This window comes from Salvelinus namaycush, chromosome 35 (genome assembly GCF_016432855.1).
Source record: "Salvelinus namaycush isolate Seneca chromosome 35, SaNama_1.0, whole genome shotgun sequence".
Classification (NCBI taxonomy): Eukaryota; Metazoa; Chordata; class Actinopteri; order Salmoniformes; family Salmonidae; genus Salvelinus; species Salvelinus namaycush.
The window spans coordinates 2,677,628-2,695,850 of NC_052341.1; the positions used below are offsets into that span (position 1 = coordinate 2,677,628).

General features: G+C 43.3%; 1 protein-coding gene across 1 annotated transcript in view; it reads right to left on the reverse strand.

Moving 5' to 3' along the window:
• Positions 1–18,223, reverse strand: part of LOC120030042 (brain-specific angiogenesis inhibitor 1-associated protein 2-like) — a 66,093-nt gene that overhangs the window by 33,492 nt on the left and 14,378 nt on the right. Inside the window, exons 4-5 of the mRNA XM_038975361.1 lie at positions 9,365–9,517; positions 2,086–2,322 (exon numbers count right to left, since the gene is read on the reverse strand). Of these exons, the coding sequence (XP_038831289.1) occupies positions 2,086–2,322; positions 9,365–9,517 (390 nt within the window). The remainder of the gene's footprint in view (positions 1–2,085; positions 2,323–9,364; positions 9,518–18,223) is intronic.

The following is an 18,223-nucleotide window of genomic DNA, read 5'->3' on the forward strand; positions in this document are numbered from 1 at the left end:
TTCTATGTGAAGATCCTGTCCACTTCAATGTGTTTCTGTGGGATCTGTGTGAAGACCCTGTCCACTTCAATGTGTTTGTGGGATCTGTGTGAAGACCCTGTCCACTTCAATGTGTTTCTGTGGGATCTGTGTGAAGACCCTGTCCACTTCAATGTGTTTCTGTGGGATCTGTGTGAAGACCCTGTCCACTTCAATGTGTTTCTGTGGGATCTGTGTGAAGACCCTGTCCACTTCAATGTGTTTCTGTGGGATCTGTGTGAAGACCCTGTCCACTTCAATGTATTTCTGTGGGATCTGTGTGAAGACCCTGTCCACTTCAATGTGTTTCTATGTGAAGACCCTGTCCACTTCAATGTGTTTCTGTGGGATCTGTGGGAAAATCCTGTCCACTTCAACGTGTTTCTGTGGGATCTGTGTGAAGATCCTGTCCACTTCAATGTGTTTCTTCTCTGAGAATGTTACACAATAAGAATCATCTTCTCTTCCTCCTTTTAAGGCAGCCTTATTTTTTTTAAACTAATTGATCTTTTGACCAATCAGATCAGCTCTGAAAAAGATCTGATGTTAAAAGATTTGATATTGGTCAAAATACCAATTAGTGGAAGAAAAATATCAGAATCTGGCTGCCTGTGTAAACACAGCCTTAGAGGCTTCCTCAATATGTTACTGCAATTCACACACATGAACGCAGGCACACAAATGAACGGAGGAACACACGAACACAGGCGCACACACACACACAAACGCAGACACACACACACACGAACGCAGACACACACACACACGAACGCAGGCACACACGAACGCAGGCACACACGAACGCAGGCACACACGAACGCAGGCACACACGAACGCAGGCACACACGAACGCAGGCACACACACACGAACGCAGGCACACACACACACGAACGCAGGCACACACACACGAACGCAGGCACACACACACAGCAGAGTGGAAGTGGGGTGTGAAACAATCAACAGCCCAACAGACCCAAGTAATCTGTTTCTGTTCCTTCCTAAAGGCATTTCTAATTAGCATGCAGCACTAACGACTTAATTTGCATCAACAAGTGTGTGTGTGTGTGTGTGTGTGTGTGTTGAGGCATCAGGGAGGGTTCTGAGTTCTAAAGGAGAGGCTCCAAGAGATTCCATAATGGAATCCCAACATCCTGGGGCATCACTAGGCAACCCTGGGGCATTGCTAGGCAACAGACTAGCTGGTGGTGTTAATTAAGGAACGTGGTTAGAGCCGCAGCCCACAAACCTGCTGCTGGCCTCAACACTCAACAGTACCCCCTCAAACACCGAGGCACCACACCGATACAGAGGCTCATACTGAGAAACGCAGGCACTCACACACAGCGCTTCAAAGCTTCATAATCAAAAACACAATTAGTGATGATAAACAACGATTGATGCCTGCAGCACCCAATTAACTGAATGTTTCGCCATTAGGGCTGACAAACCATAGCAGCTCTATAGCTTACTATTGGGTGATATTGTAGTAATATATGTGTACTATCATAGTGCTAACACAGTGCTAACCAGTGGTGTAAAATACTAATGTAAAAACACTTTGTACTTTACTATTTATATTTTTGACAACTTTTTACTCCACTACATTCCAAAACAAAATCATGTACGTTTTACTCCATACATTTTTCCTGGCACTCAAAAGTACTCATTACATTTTGACAGGAAAATGGTCCATTTCAAGCATTTATGAAGAGAAAATCCCTGGTCATACTACTGTCTCTGATCTGGTGGACTGTTGTAGCCCTGGCTAGCTGTAAAAAAAAACTAAAAAAAACAAAGTAAAACAAAATTGTGCCATCTGGTTTGCTTAATATATGGAATTTTAAATGATTTATACTTTTATTTGAGCAATTCCATTTACTTTGATACATAAGTATATTTAAAACTAAATCATTTTAGACTTTTACTCAAGTAGCATTTTACTTTCACTTACTTTAAAAAAAAAAATCACTTTTACTTGAGTCATTTGAGTACTTGTTCCACCACTGGTCCCAACACAGCGCCAACACAGCAATATTATAGTAATACCACCGGTACCGGTAACCCACCTGTTGGCCCATGAGGGCAGCCAGCTCGGGGGGTACAGGCAGGGGTTTGGCCCCGGGAATGGGGTCAGAGATGAGCAGGTTGCCCTTGGAACCATGGTGGGTGTGGGAGACGGACCCCAGGGAACCCCCTGTAGAGGTCATCTGCTGAGCCAGGAGCATGGCACGGTCAGGCAGCTTGGTAGGGTCAGCACACGCCTGCTGCCATGCTGGGATCTTCTGGGCTAGCAGGTCCTTACCCTGGAGAAGACAGGTAAATAAACACAAAGGGAGAGAGTGGTGAGACACTGTGTAGTGGTGAATATTGAGCTGTTCTGGTGAGAGAGTAACGAGGTGTTCCTTTGAACCTGGTCAAACGTTAAGTGTATTTATATATAAGGAGATATTCTGGGAGAGTATAGGGTTATAACTTTCAGGAGAAACTGTTGAACAAATCTTTATACTGTGAAAAGGTTCACTACATTAGCTGAGGTAGTTGAGTCAGCCTAGGTGGGAGAGCGTGGGCTCCTGGAAAGCAAGTGTCAATGTGTGGGATCTCCAGCTCAAGTATCACATCAGAGAGAGAGCGAGAGAGCAAGAGAGAGTAAGAGAGAGTAAGAGAGAGAATAGCTGACCACTGTAACTGACCCAAACTTAAGGAAAGCTTTGACTATGTACAGACTCAGTGAGCATAGCCTTGCTATTGAGAGAGGTCGCCGTAGGCAGACCTGGTTCTCAAGAGAAGACAGGCTATGTGCACACTGCCCACAAAATGAGGTGGAAACCGAGCTGCACGTCCTAACCTCATGCCAAATGTATGACCACTTTAGAGACACATATTTCCCTCAGATGACACAGATCCACAAAGAAATCCAATTTTGATAAACTCTCATATCTACTGGGTGAAATACCAGTGTGCCATCACAGCAGCAAGATTTGTGACCTGTTGCCACAAGAAAAGGGAAACCAGAAGAACAAACACCATTGTAAATACAACCCATATTTATGTTACAACGCTGTATATAGCCATAATATGACATCTAAAATGTCTCTATTCCTATAGAACATTTGTGAATAATGTTTACTGTTCATTGTATATTGTTCATTATCTATTTCACTTGCTTTGGCAATGTAAACATATGTTTCCCCAAGCCCAAAAAAGCCTATTGAATTGAAAGCGAGAGCGTCACCTATTCCCCTTTCTGCAACAGCATCAAACTAAGACATCCTTCTCTCTCAGCTCTGACAGCTCTTCTCTGTGTTGGCCTGGGGAGCTGAAGCAGCCTCATTACCAGTCTAGCAGGCTGTTTCATCTCACAGCTGAAGCAGCCTCATTACCAGTCTAGCAGCCGTTTCATCTCACAGCTGAAGCAGCCTCATTACCAGTCTAGCAGGCCGTTTCATCTCACAGCTGAAGCAGCCTCATTACCAGTCTAGCAGCCGTTTCATCTCACAGCTGAAGCAGCCTCATTACCAGTCTAGCAGGCCGTTTCATCTCACAGCTGAAGCAGCCTCATTACCAGTCTAGCAGCCGTTTCATCTCACAGCTGAAGCAGCCTCATTACCAGTCTAGCAGCCGTTTCATCACACAGCTGAAGCAGCCTCATTACCAGTCTAGCAGGCCGTTTCATCTCACAGCTGAAGCAGCCTCATTACCAGTCTAGCAGGCCGTTTCATCTCACAGCTGAAGCAGCCTCATTACCAGTCTAGCAGCAGTTTCATCTCAAAGCTGAAGCAGCCTCATTACCAGTCTAGCAGCCGTTTCATCTCACAGCTGAAGCAGCCTCATTACCAGTCTAGCAGGCCATTTCATCTCACAGCTATACACCAGCAGCCTTCCTCCTAGGATTATTGTACTCAAGGCCCGCGACACCATCTGTAGCCTCCAGACCTCTCCACCAGCTCTCTCCCCAGCTATGGGTTTCCTGCTCTAGCTTACCTCTGATCAGTTTTACCCCCACCCATTAAAGCAGTCTGGGTGTAAGACAGGAAGTGATATTCAGCAGGGTTGCCAGGGTTCTTCATTAACTGCACTCCCTTAGAAACAAAACACTTACAAAAAAAAAAAAGGGTTCCAAAAGGGTTCTTCAACTCTGTGGAAAGGGTTCTACATGGAACTCAAACGGGTTCTACTTTGAACCAAAATGATTCTACCTGAAAAAAGGATCTTCAAAAGGTTTAGGTTTTAGATAGCACCTTGAAGTGTGACAAATCCCTCTATCTACGGTATGTTACTCTTGGTCTCTGTACATAGCCTACTTAAAATCGGTCTCTGTTTCTCTCCATGTTTTCTACCTTATTGCTTTCTGTGTACCAGTCAGAGTGTTCCTCCCTGGTCTCTCTCCGTTGGTGCGCTGGGTAACGGTGCCAGTAGGTGACTCAGCTCCCAGGTGGTAGTATCTGCTAGGTAATGTAGTGTGGGTGCTAGTGTGGTTTCTAAAGCTCCATGCCAGAGAGACGATCAACACCAACAGCCTGCTTCTTCATTTTACTTTATTCCTCTACTCCATCACCACAGGACAGTTGCTGCTACCTTAATTATGCATGTCACATACATGGAGGGTACCACTATTCTGTGTGTGTGTGTGTGTGTGTGTGTGAGCAAGCACTGGGGTGAGAACCTGAAGAATGGGTCCTCTCTTGCCCACCTCTCCCTACACGACTCACACAATATGCACTCACTCATTCTTTCTATGTCTCCCTACAATCTGATGGCCTCCATATTTTCCCTCACACAGAATATTCACTGCTTCTTTCGAAATTGCTTCATAACAAACTCTCCCCCTCCTTTCTCTCTCTCTCTCTGTGTCAGCACATCAGTATTGTCTATAGACAGTCAGCCCACACATTCTCCCTCTGGGATTCACATCCACTAACTTGTGGAAGTGGGACACTGTTCAGCCTCTTCCCTTCCTGTCCTCTACACCTCCTTTCCTCCCACTGCACAGTCTCTCAGCCTTGCTCCAAGGCCCGAGTTAAACAAAGCAGAAAGAGCAGAAAGTGAACGCCCACTTAACCAGGACTTGGACTATGAAAGCTCCTGAATAAAGACACTAGGTGGCTACATTGATCGGTGAGAGCAACCGTGGCATGATTGGCAGTCTTGAAGCAAAGCCACTGGACGCAATGGCTAAAGCCAAACTAAACAAGTATATGAACCGTCCCGAAAGGAGAAGTAAACCGTTTGTGGTAACAGTAAAATTCCAGAACGTTCCCAATTTCCCCCCAGAAATCCCAGTTGGATGATTCTTGCAATAAAAAGGAAATAAGCTGTGAGGGAAGCGTCCAACCTAAAATTCTTCATTTGGAATTTTCAAGAAAGTGACCAGAATATTGCAACCCTAGACCTGTTGGTGTGAGTGAAAGTGCCTGTATTACCTTGCTGTGGTAGACCCTACTGTTTTAACCATCAAAAGCTAAAGCAGTGGATATTAATGCCTAAACTTAACCTTAAACACTTCGAAAAATGGCCCCGACGGATAGGGCTGCTGTGCTTCTAGCACTTAGGAAACTTTGCAGTATATATATCTTTTTTTTTGTTATTTCTTACATTATTATCCCAGTACATTTTTTTGTGTTATTACATACAGCCGGGAAGAACTTTTGTTTTTCAGAGCGGAGGTAACTCACCAGCTCACCAGCACACCATCCAACACTAGCCACTTTAATAAGGGAACACTAGCCACTTTAATAAGGGAACACTGGCCACTTTAATAAGGGAACCCTGGCCACTTTAATAATGGAACACTAGCCACTAACAATGTTTATATGTTTGCATTTCTCATCTCATACAGTTGAAGTCGTAAGTTTACAAACACCTTAGCCAAATATATTTAAACTCAGTTTTTCACAATTATTGACATTAATCCTAGTAAAAATTCCCTGTCTTAGGTCAGTTAGGATCACCACTTTGTTTTAAGAATGTGAAATGTCAGAATAATAGTAGAGAGAATGATTTGTCGTCAGCTTTTATTTCTTTCATCACATTTCCCAGTGGGTCAGAAGTTTACATACTCTCAATTAGTATTTGCTAGCATTACCTTTAAATTGTTTAACTTGGGACAAACGTTTTGGGTAGCCTTCCACAAGCTTCCCACAATAAGTTGGGTGAATTTGGTCCATTCCTCCTGACAGAGCTGGTGTAACGGAGTCAGGTTTGTAGGCCTCCTTGCTCGCACACGCTTTTCAGTTCTGTCCACACATTTTCTATAGGATTGAAGTCAGGGCTTTGTGATGGCCACTCCAATACCTTGACTTTGCTGTCCTTAAAACTTCTTATGGCTGCATCCCGCTACCGGGATCGATATGACAACAGCCAGTGAAAGTGCAGGGCGCCAAATTCAAACAACAGAAATCTCATAATTAAAATTCCGCAAACATACTTGTGTCTTATATCATTTTAAAAGGTAATCTTGTTGTTAATCCCACCAAAGTGTCCGATTTCAAATATGCTTTTCAGTGAAAGCACTACAAACGATTATGTTAGGTCACCACCAAACCACAATAAGCACAGCCATTTTTCCAGCGAAAGATAGCAGTCAGAAAAGGCAGAAATAGAGATAAAATTAATCACTAACCTTTGATTATCTTCATCAGATGACACTCATAGGACTTCATGTTACACAATACATGCATGTTTTGTTTGATAAAGTTCATATTTATAACAGACAATCTGAGTTTACATTGGCGCGTTACATTCACTAGTTCCAAAAACATCAAGTGATTTTTCATAGCCACATCGTTTCAACAGAAATACTCATCATAAGTGTAGATGATAATACAAGTTATACACATGGAATTATAGATATACCTCTCCTTAATGCAACCGCTGTGTCAGATTTCACAAAAACCTTACGGAAAAAGCAAATCATGCAATAATCTGAGACGGAGCTCAGAACAATAGCCAAATTAGCCGCCATGTTGGGGTCAACAGAAACCAGAAAATACATGATAAATGTTTCCTTACCTTTGATGAACTTCATCAGAATGCAGTCCTAGGAATCCCAGGTCCATAATAAATGCTTGATTTGTTCGATAATGTCCGTTATTTATGTCCAATTAGATACATTGGTTAGCGCATTTGGTAAACAATTCCAAAGTCACAAAGCGCGTCCACTATAACGTGACGAACTGTCCAAAAGTTCCGTAACAGTCAGTAGAAACATGTCAAACGATGTACTGAATCAATCTTTAGAATGTTGTTAACATACATCTTGAATAACTTTCCAACCGGAGAATTAGATTGACTTCAGAAGAGCGGTGGAACGGAGGTCCTCCTCATGTGAACGCGCATGTGAAAGCATGGTCAGCTCGTGGCAGACCTGACTAATTCCTGTCTCCTTCGGCCCCCCTTCACATTAGAGTCATCAGACAAAGTTCTATTGACTGTTGACATCTAGTGGAAGCCGTAGGAAGTGAAAACTCATCAATATCTCGCTGTATTTTCAACGAGAGCTTGGTTGAAAATCTGCCACCTCAGAAAAAATTCAAACAAGAAGTGGAACTTCTCAGGTTGTTGCCTGCCATATGAGTTCTGTTATACTCACAGACATAATTCAAAAGTTTTAGAAACTTCAGAGTGTTTTCTATCCAATACGAATAATAATATGCATATAATAGCAACTAGGACTGAGGAGCAGGCAGTTTACTATGGGCACCTCTGTGCACCTTTCATCCAAGCTACTCAATACTGCCCCTGCAGCCATAAGAAGTTAAGCCATTTTGCCACAACTTTGGAAGTATGCTTGGGGTCATTGTCCATTTGGAAGACCCATTTGCGACCAAACTTGAACTTCCTGACTGATGTCTTGAGATGTTGCTTCAATATATTCACATCATTTTCCTCCCTCATGATGCCATCTATTTTGTAAAGCGCACCACTCCCTCCTGTAGCAAAGCACCCCCACAACATGATGCTGCCACCCCAGTGCTTAAACGGCTGGGATGGTGTTCTTCGGCTTGCAAGCATCCCCCTTTTCCTCCAAACATAACGATTGTCATTATGGCCGAACAGTTCAATTTTTGTTTCATCAGACCAGAGGACATTTCTCCAAAAGTACAATCTTTGTCCCCATGTGCAATTGTAAACCGTAGTCTGGCTTTTTTATGGCGGTTTTGGAGCTGTGGCTTCTTCCTTGCTGAGCGGCCTTTCACGTTATGTCGATATAGGACTTGTTTTACTGTGGATATAGATATTTTTGTACCGGTTTCCTCCAGCATCTTCACAAGGTCCTTTGCTGTTGTTCTGGGATTGATATGCACTTTTCGCACCAAAGTACGTTCATCTCTAGGAGACAGAACGTGTCTCCTTCCTGAGCGGTACGACGGCTGCGTGGTTCCATGGTGTTTATGCTTGCGTACTATTGTTCGTACAGATGAACGTGGTACCTTCAGGCGTTTGGAAATTGCTCCCAAGGATGACCCAGACTTGTGGAGGTCTACAATTATTTTTCTGAGGTCTTGGCTGATTTCTTTTGATTTTCCAATGATGTCAAGCAAAGAGACACCGAGTTTGAAGGTAGGCCTTGACGTACATCCACAGGTACACCTCCAATTGACTCAAATAATGTCAAATAGCCTATCAGAAGCTTCTAAAGCCATGACAATTTTCTGTAATTTTCCAAGCTGTTTAGAGGCAGAGTCAACTTAGTGTATGTAAACTTCTAACCCACTGGAATTGTGATAAAACGAATTATAAGTTAAATAATCTGTCTGTAAACAATTGTTGGAAAAATGACTTGTGTCATGCACAAAGTAGATGTCCTAACCGACTTGCCAAAACTATAGTTTGTTAACAATAAATTTGTGGAGTACTTGAAAAACAAGTTTTTCATGATTCTAACCTATCCGATTCCAACCTAAAATTCCGACTTCAACTGTATGTATATACTTTATTCTATCCTATTCAACTGTATCTTAGTCTATATCGCTCTGACATTGCTCATCCAAATATTTATATATTCTTAATTCCATTCCTTTACTTTAGATTTGTGTGTATTGTTGTGAAATTGTTAGATACTACTGCACTGCTGGAGCTAGAAACAACAAGCATTTCGCTACACCTGCAATAACTTCTGCTAAACACGTTTATGCGATCAATAAAATTTGATTGGAATTGATGTAATGTTTGGAACAACTTCGAAATGTAATGTTTGAGAAACAAGGATGAACGTCTAATTTTGACGTCAGACTGTGAGAGCTAGTTGGTTTTCATCCACTGCTTTAGCTATTGAGGGTTACCTGCAAAGAGAGAATACAAAGGTAACAGAACCCTGTAGATGAAAATGTGAGTCCGACATCTCACCTTGCTATGGAAGGAGCTGCTGTTCTTGGCCACGGCACACTGTCTGTCCACCAGGAAGCAGTACCTCCTCCTCTCCTCTGACAGTGCACTCTTGTAGCCCTCTGCTGTGTACTGGTCCAGGTCACTCTGCTTGCTGCCAATGGTCTCAACATACTGAGGAGAGGGAGGAGCAGGGGGACAGGGCGAGGAGAGGGAGGAGTAGGGGGACAGGGCGAGGAGAGGGAGGAGCAGGGGGACAGGGCGAGGAGAGGGAGGAGTAGGGGGACAGGGCGAGGAGAGGGAGGAGCAGGGGGACAGGGCGAGGAGAGGGAGGAGCAGGGGGACGGGGAGAAGACATAAGGTACAGTAGGATGTAGTTGTCCCCTAGACTCTAGAAACAAATCTAAGCAGTTACGTATGAAAATACACTACCATTCAGAGGTTTGGGTTCACTTAGAAATGTCCTTGTTTTTTTAAAGAAAAACACATTTTTGGCCATTAAAATAACATCAAATTGATCAGAAATACAGTGTAGACATTGTTCATGTTGTAAATGACTATTGTAGCTGGAAACGGCTGATTTTTTTATGGAATATCTACATAGACGTACAGAGGCCCATTATCAGCAACCATCACTCCTGTGTTCCAATGACACGTTGTGTTAGCTAATCCAAGTTAATCATTTTAAAAGGCTAGTTGATCATTAGAAAACCCCTTTGCAATTATGTTACCACAGCTGGAAATTAAATAGTACCCGCAAAACACCAGTCTCAACGTCAACAGTGAAGAGACGACTCCGGGATGCTGGCCTTCTAGGCAGAGTTCCTCTGTCCAGTCTCAACGTCAACAGCGAAGAGGCGACTCCGGGATGCTGGCCTTCTAGGCAGAGTTCCTCTGTCCAGTGTGTGTTCTTTTTCCATCTTAATCTTTTTATTGGCCAGTCTGAGATCTGGCTTTTTCTTTACAACTCTGCCTAGAAGGCCAGCATCCCGGAGTCGCATCTTCACTGTTGACGTTGAGACTAGTTTTTTGCGGTTACTTTTTAATGAAGCTGCCAGTTGAGGACTTGTTAGGCGTCTGTTTCTCAAACTAGACACTCTAATGTACTTGACCTCTTGCTCAGGTGTACACCGAGGCCTCCCACTCTTTCTATTCTGGTTAGAAAGTGTTAGAGCCAGTTTGGGAGTAGTACACAGCGTTGTATGAGATCTTCAGTTTCTTGGCAATTTCTCACATGGAATAGCCTTCATTTCTCAGATCAAGAATAGACTGAAGAGTTTCAGAAAAAAGTTCTTTGTTTCTGGCCACTTTGAGCCTGTAATCGAACCCACAAATGCTGATGCTCCAGATACTCAACTAGTCTAAAGAAGGCCAGTTTTATTGCTTCTTTAATCAGTACAACAGTTTTCAGCTATGCTAACATAATTGCAAAAGGGTTTTCTAATGAACAATTATCCTTTTAAAATCAAACTTGGATTAGCTAACACAACGTGCCATTGGAACACAAGAGTGATGGTTGCTGATAATGGGCCTCTGTACACCTATGTAGATATTCCATTAAAAAAAAAAAAAAAAAATAGTCCGTTTCCAGCTACAATAGTCATTTACAACATTAGCAAATGTCTACACTGTATTTCTGATCAATTTGACGTTATTTTAAATGGACAAAAAAAAAAGTGCTTTTCTTTCAAAAACAAGGAAATTTCTAAGTGACCCCAAACTTTTGAACAGTAGTGTATGTATGTATGTATGTATGTATGTATGTATGTATGTATGTATGTATGTATGTATGTATGTATGTATGTATGTATGTATGTATGTATGTGTGAGCCAATGGTTAAGGTTAGTATTGTAGTTAGGTGCATGAAGTAAAGCCGACAACAACCTGAACATTTAGCTGCAGGAGTGCTGCGGGAGTTGTGTGGGAGTGCTGCAGGGGTGCTGCAGGGGTGCTGCAGGGGTGCTGCAGGGGTGCTGCAGGGGTGCTGCAGGGGTGCTGTGGGAGTGCTGCAGAGGTGCTGCGGGAGTGCTGCAGGGGTGCTGCAGGGGTGCTGCAGGGGTGCTGCGGGAGTGCTGCAGGGGTGCTGTGGGAGTGCTGCAGGGGTGCTGCAGGGGTGCTGCAGGGGTGCTGCAGGGGTGCTGCAGGGGTGCTGCAGGGGTGCTGCGGGAGTGCTGCGGGAGTGCTGCGGGAGTGCTGTGGGAGTGCTGCAGGGGTGCTGCAGGGGTGCTGTGGGAGTGCTGCAGGGGTGCTGTGGGAGTGCTGCAGGGGTGCTGCAGGGGTGCTGCAGGGGTGCTGCAGGGGTGCTGTGGGAGTGCTGCAGGGGTGCTGCAGGGGTGCTGTGGGAGTGCTGCAGGGGTGCTGCAGGGGTGCTGTGGGAGTGCTGCAGGGGTGCTGTGGGAGTGCTGCAGGGGTGCTGTGGGAGTGCTGCAGGGGTGCTGTGGGAGTGCTGCAGGGGTGCTGCAGGGGTGCTGCAGGGGTGCTGCAGGGGTGCTGTGGGAGTGCTGCAGAGGTGCTGTGGGAGTGCTGTGGGAGTGCTGCAGGGGTGCTGTGGGAGTGCTGCAGAGGTGCTGTGGGAGTGCTGTGGGAGTGCTGCAGGGGTGCTGTGGGAGTGCTGCAGAGGTGCTGTGGGAGTGCTGCAGGGGTGCTGTGGGAGTGCTGCAGAGGTGCTGTGGGAGTGCTGCAGGGGTGCTGTGGGAGTGCTGCAGGGGTGCTGTGGGAGTGCTGCAGGGGTGCTGTTGGAGTGCTGCAGGGGTGCTGTTGGAGTGCTGCAGGGGTGCTGTTGGAGTGCTGCAGGGGTGCTGTTGGAGTGCTGCGGGAGTTGTGTGGGAGTGCTGCGGGAGTTGTGTGGGAGTGCTGCAGGGGTGCTGTGGGAGTTGTGTGGGAGTGCTGCAGGAGTTGTGTGGGAGTGCTGCGGGAGTGCCAACTGTACTGTATGTGTCATCTTGAGTAGCACTAGAATAAGGTGACAGCAGCTAAATCAGTGTAGAAAATCTGAACATAGAATAACACATAAACACTCTACATTCTGACTCACAGCATACATTGAGTAGTAAACAACGGAGCACTAATTCCCTGCCTTATTAAAACAAAATGGCCGATATAAGCAGAGTTAAAGTAGGATTAGTCGCTTATGTCGATGACACATACAGAGATCAGCCTAAGACGAGGACAATTGAGAGTTCATCCTTTGTTACCATAGAGATACAACCAGACTAGTCATGAAAACTGTCATCCACACAACAGTCGTCAACATCTAGACAAAGGCATACACGCAAATCCTTGTTGAATACTTTACACAAATATCCCACAAAAATAGATTTGCGAGGCTTGACCCTCTAAGCTCACATCAGGGAGACACACACGGAAATGTCAGCCCCATTACAGAACCCATTAAAGCAGCGCAAACAGATGTTTACTGCAAATACTCAGCTTCCCATTTACCACTCCCCACACTGCTACCCTGGAGCTTTAATTCCCCCCTCTTTCCCTCCCTCAGAATGATAAAGGACAGTCAGAGTTGCTGTGTGAAGACACTGTTGGGTTCTGAGAATATGAAATATACTTACTCATCATTTCGTCTTCCTGTCCAACCATAACATATTTAAGGGTTGGACAGGAGTGCATCTAAATTGGAGTATATATATATATATATATATATATATATATATATATATATATATATATATATATATATATATATACATATACATACATACACATACACACACTTGTGTTGGTGGAAACATGTTTTGTCTGAATGCATCTGTATTGATCCTCTGGGAAAAATAAACTTGGTTAAGCTTTCATAGTGTCCGTGGAGTTTTTAACTCTGAGAATTAGAACCTAACAGTAAACACTTCAACGTGTTTCTTCTCTGAGAGTGTTACACAATCCTCACCTCCCCCCCATCCCCCTCACCATAGTTGAGCCATCAGATTATAACCACTACACAGTGCGACCGTGGCCTCTGCTTTCTGTAACGAGACTAATTACTCAGAGATGATGAAGAAGAGGAAAGACTCCATTGATCTGTTCTCTTTCCTCTGTGTGTAGACTGATTACAGAAAAGAACGAGAAGAAAAGAAAAAAAAACACTTGAGGAGCTTAATTAGTTATCAATGCGGGAACTACAAGGAGGATTCAAATGACTAGTGTTGTTTTCAAAGTAAAAGCCTGTGATTACAGCCTACTCTCAGCTACAGACCTTGATGAGACGTCAAGCAATTAGTTTCTATTTCAGGCACTCTGTCTGCTTCTACCCCCAAGCCATAAGACCGCTGAATAGTCAGCAGCTACCAAGATTATCTGCACTGACCCTTTTTGCACAAACTATTTTTGACTCGTCACATACACTGCTGTTACTGTTTATTATATATGCTGTTGCCTTGTCACTTTATCCCTACCTATATGTACATATCTACCTCAATTACATCATACCCCTGCAGATCGACTCTGTACTGGTACTCCGTTTATATAGACAAGTTATCGTTAATCATTGTGTATTTATTACTTGTGTTATTATTAATCTTTTTTTTCTCTGCCTTGTTGGGAAGGACATATAAATAAGCGTTTCACTGTTAGTATGCACCTGTTGCTTATGAAACGTGACAAATCAAATGTTGTGTGATACACACGTTGCTGATGTGTGATGTACACTATATGACCAAAAGTATGTGGACATCTGCTCGTCGAACATCTCATTCCAAATTCATGGACTTACAGTTGAAGTCGGAAGTTTACATACACCTTAGCCAAATACATTTAAACTCAGTTTTTCACAATTCCTGACATTTAATCCAAATAAAAAGTCCCTGTCTTAGGTCAGTTAGGATCACCACTTTATTTTAAGAATGTGAAATGTCAGAATAATAGTAGAGAATGATTTATTTCAGCTTTCATTGCTTTTATCACATTCCCAGTGGGTCAGAAGTTTATACACTCAATTAGTATTTGGTAGCATTGCCCTTAAATTGTTTAACTTGGGTCAAACGTTTTGGGTAGCCTTCCACAAGTTTCCCACAATAAGTTGGGGGAATTTTGGCCCATTCCTCCTGACAGAGCTGGTGTAACGGAGTCAGGTTTGTAGGCCTCCTTGCCTGCACACGCTTTTCAGTTCTGCCAACACATTTTCTATAGGATTGAGGTCAGGGCTTTGTGATGGCCACTCCAATACCTTGACTTTGCTGTCCTTAAGCCATTTTGCCACAACTTTGGAAGTATGCTTGGGGTCATTGTCCATTTGGAAGACCCATTTGCAACCAAGCTTCAAATTCCTGACTGATGTCTTGAGATGTTGATTCAATATACCAACAATTTTCCTCCCTCATGATACCATCTATTTTGTGAAGCGCACCAGTCCCTCCTGCAGCAAAGCACCCCCACAACATGATGCTGCCATCCCTGTGCTTCACGGTTGGGATGGTGTTCTTCGGCTTGCAAGCATCCCCCTTTTTCCTCCAAACATAACGATGGTCATTAGGGCCAAACAGTTCTATTTTTGTTTCATCAGACCAGAGGACATTTCTCCAAAAGTACAATCTTTGTCCCCATGTGCAGTTGCAAACCGTACTCTGGCTTTTTGATGGCGGTTTTGGAGAAGTGGCTTCTTCCTTACTGAACGGCCTTTCAGGTTATGTCGATATAGGACTCATTTTACTGTGGATATAGATAATTTTGTACCCGTTTCCTCCAGCATCTTCACAAGGTCCTTTGCTGTTGTTCTCGAATTGATTTGCACTTTTCGCACCAAAGTACGTTCATCTCTAGGAGACAGAACGTGTCTTCTACCTAAGCGATATGACGGTTGCGTGGTCCCATGGTGTTTATGCTTGCGTACTATTGTTTGTACAGATGAACGTGGTACCTTCAGGCATTTGGAAATTGCTCCCAAGGATGAAGCAGATTTGTGGAGGTCTACAATTTTGTTTCTGAGGTCTTGGCTTATTTCTTTTGAATTTCCCATGATGTCAAGCAAAGAGGCACTGAGTTTGAAGGTTAGCCTTGACATACATCCACAGGTACACCTCCAATTGACTCAAATGTCAATTAGCCTATCAGATGCTTCTAAAGCCATGACATCATTTTCTGGAATTTTCCAAGCTGTTTAACCTGTTTGGGCTGCAGGGGCAGTATTGAGTAGCCAGATAAAAGGTGCCCATTTCAAACGGCCTCGTACTCAATTCTTGCTCGTACAATATGCATATTATTATTACTATTGGATAGAAAACACTCTAGTTTCTAAAACCGTTTGAATTATATCTGTGAGTCAAACAGAACTCATTTGGCACAAACTTCCTGACCAGGAAGTGGAAAGTCTGAAATCGATGCTCTGTTCTACTTCCTGCCTATAAATGGGCATGATACGTATTAGTATACATGCACTTCATAGACCTTCCCCTGGATGTCAAGAGGCGGTGAGAGAAGAAATTGAGTGTTTATCTTGGTCTGACGTGGAATACAAGCTCTTTGTTTGACGTGTCCCCCATTTCCTGTTTTCTGGAGAGCGCGAGGAGGTACCTGGATTAGCCTTCTGTTTAGCTGCCGTTATAGGCTACTACTATCTCCGGCTTTGATTTTATTTGATACATGTGACCATATCATCGTAAAGTATGTTTTTTCAATATAGTTTAATCAGATTATTGAAATTTTTTCGGGAGTTTTGCCGTGTTCCGTTCTCTGACTTTGTTGACGATGGAGAGAGTCGCGCCACTTGGCTAGTGTGCTTGCTAAATCGAGAGGGAAAGTGGCCGTTCTAAATCCAAACAACGATTGTTCTTGACAAAGGACCCCTTGTCCAACATTCTGATGAAAGATCAGCAAAAGTAAGAAACATTTTATGATGCTATTTTATATATCTGTCGTACATGTGAACTAGTCGTCGGCGCCCAACTTTTGGGTACTCTAGCTATACCGAAGCTGGATGTCGTAATGAAGTTATTTTTTAGAATTCTAACACTGCGATTTCATTAAGAACTAATGGATCTATCATTTCCTATACAACATGTATTTTTTAGTTATGTTTATGAATAGCTATTTGGTCAGAATATGTGTGCCAGAAAAAGTGTCAGAAAAAAATCCGGACGTAGTGGGAAAAAGTAGCTAAGTTAGCACAATGTATAACCATTGATTTCAGCTCTAAATATGCACATTTTCGAACAAAACATAAGTGTATGTATAACCTGATGTTATAGGACTGTCATCTGATGAAGAAAATCCAGGTTAGTCAAATTATATATATTTTGCTTGTTTGTTACGATCGCTAACTTTTGCTACTGGGAAATGGCTTGTGTTTTTGGCTATTGTGGTAAGCTAATATAACGCTATATTGTGTTTTCGCTGTAAAACACTTAATAAATCGGAAATATTGTCTGGAATCACAAGATGCCTGTCTTTCATTTGCTGTACACTATGTATTTTTCAGAAATGTTTTATGATGAGTATTTAGGTATTTGGCGTTGGTGTCTGTAATTATTCTGTCTGCTTTCGGTGCAATTTCTGATTGTAGCTGCAATGTAAACTATGATTTATACCTGAAATATGCACATTTTTCGAACAAAACAGACTTATTGAATAACATGTTATAAGACTGTCATCTGATGAAGTTGTTTCTTGGTTAGTTTGGTTGGTTCTTGGTTAGTTAGGTTGGCTTTGTGCATGCTACCTGTGCTGTGAAAAATGTCTGTCCTTTTTTGTATTTGGTGGTGAGCTAACAAATATACGTGCTGTTTTCGCTGTAAAACATTTTAAAAATCGGACATGTTGGCTGGATTCACAAGATGTGTACCTTTCATATGCTGTATTGGACTTGTTAATGTGTGAAAGTTAAATATTTAAAAAAAAATATCTTTTGAATTTCGCGCCCTGCACTTGAAGTGGCTGTTGTCATATTGTGGGCGGCCTCGGGCTTGAAGCCAGAAGAAGTTAAAAGGCACAGTCAACTTAGTGTATGTAAACTTCTGACCCACTGGAATTGTGATACAGTGAATTATAATTGAAATAGTCTGTTCGTAAACAATTGTTGGAAAAATTACTTGTGTCATGCACAAATTAGATGTCCTGACTGACTTATCAAAACCATAGTTTGTTAACAAGAAATGTTTGGAGTGGATGAAAAACGAGTTTTAATGACTCCAACCTAAGTGTATGTAAACTTCCGACTTCAATTGTAAATATGGAGTTAGTCCCCCCCTTTGCTGCTATAACAGCCTCCACTCTTCTGGGAAGGCTTTCCACTTGATGTTGGAACATTGGGGGGGGGGGGGGGGGACTTGCTTCCATTCAGCCACAAGAGCATTGGTGAGGTTTGGCACTGATGTTGGGCGATTAGGCCTGGCTCGCAGTCTGCGTTCCAATTCATCCCAAATGTGTTCGATGGGGTTGAGTTCAGGGCTTTGTGCAAGCCAGTCAAGTTCTTCCACAAAGATCTCGACAAACCATTTCTGAATGGACCTCGCTTTGTGCACAGGGGCATTGTCATGCTGAAACAGGAAAGGGCCTTCCCCAAGGAACGCCATGGAAACCCATTTCATGACGCTCCCAACAAATAGTTATTGTACTGACGTTGCTTCCAGAGGCAATTTTGAAAAATCGGTAGTGAGTGTTGCAACCGAGGACAGACGATATTTACACGCTATGGGCTTCAGAATTCGCCGGTCCCGTTCTGTGAACTTGTGTGGCTTACCACTTTGCGGCTGAGCAGTTGTTGCTCCTAGACGCTTCCACTTCAAAATAACAGCACTTACAGTTGACCGGGGCAGCTCTAGCAGGGCAGAAATTTGACAAACTGACTTGTTGGAAAGGTGGCATCCTATGACGGTGCCACGTTGAAAGTCCCTGAGCTTTTCAGTTAGGCCATTCTACTGCCAATGTTTGTCTGTGGA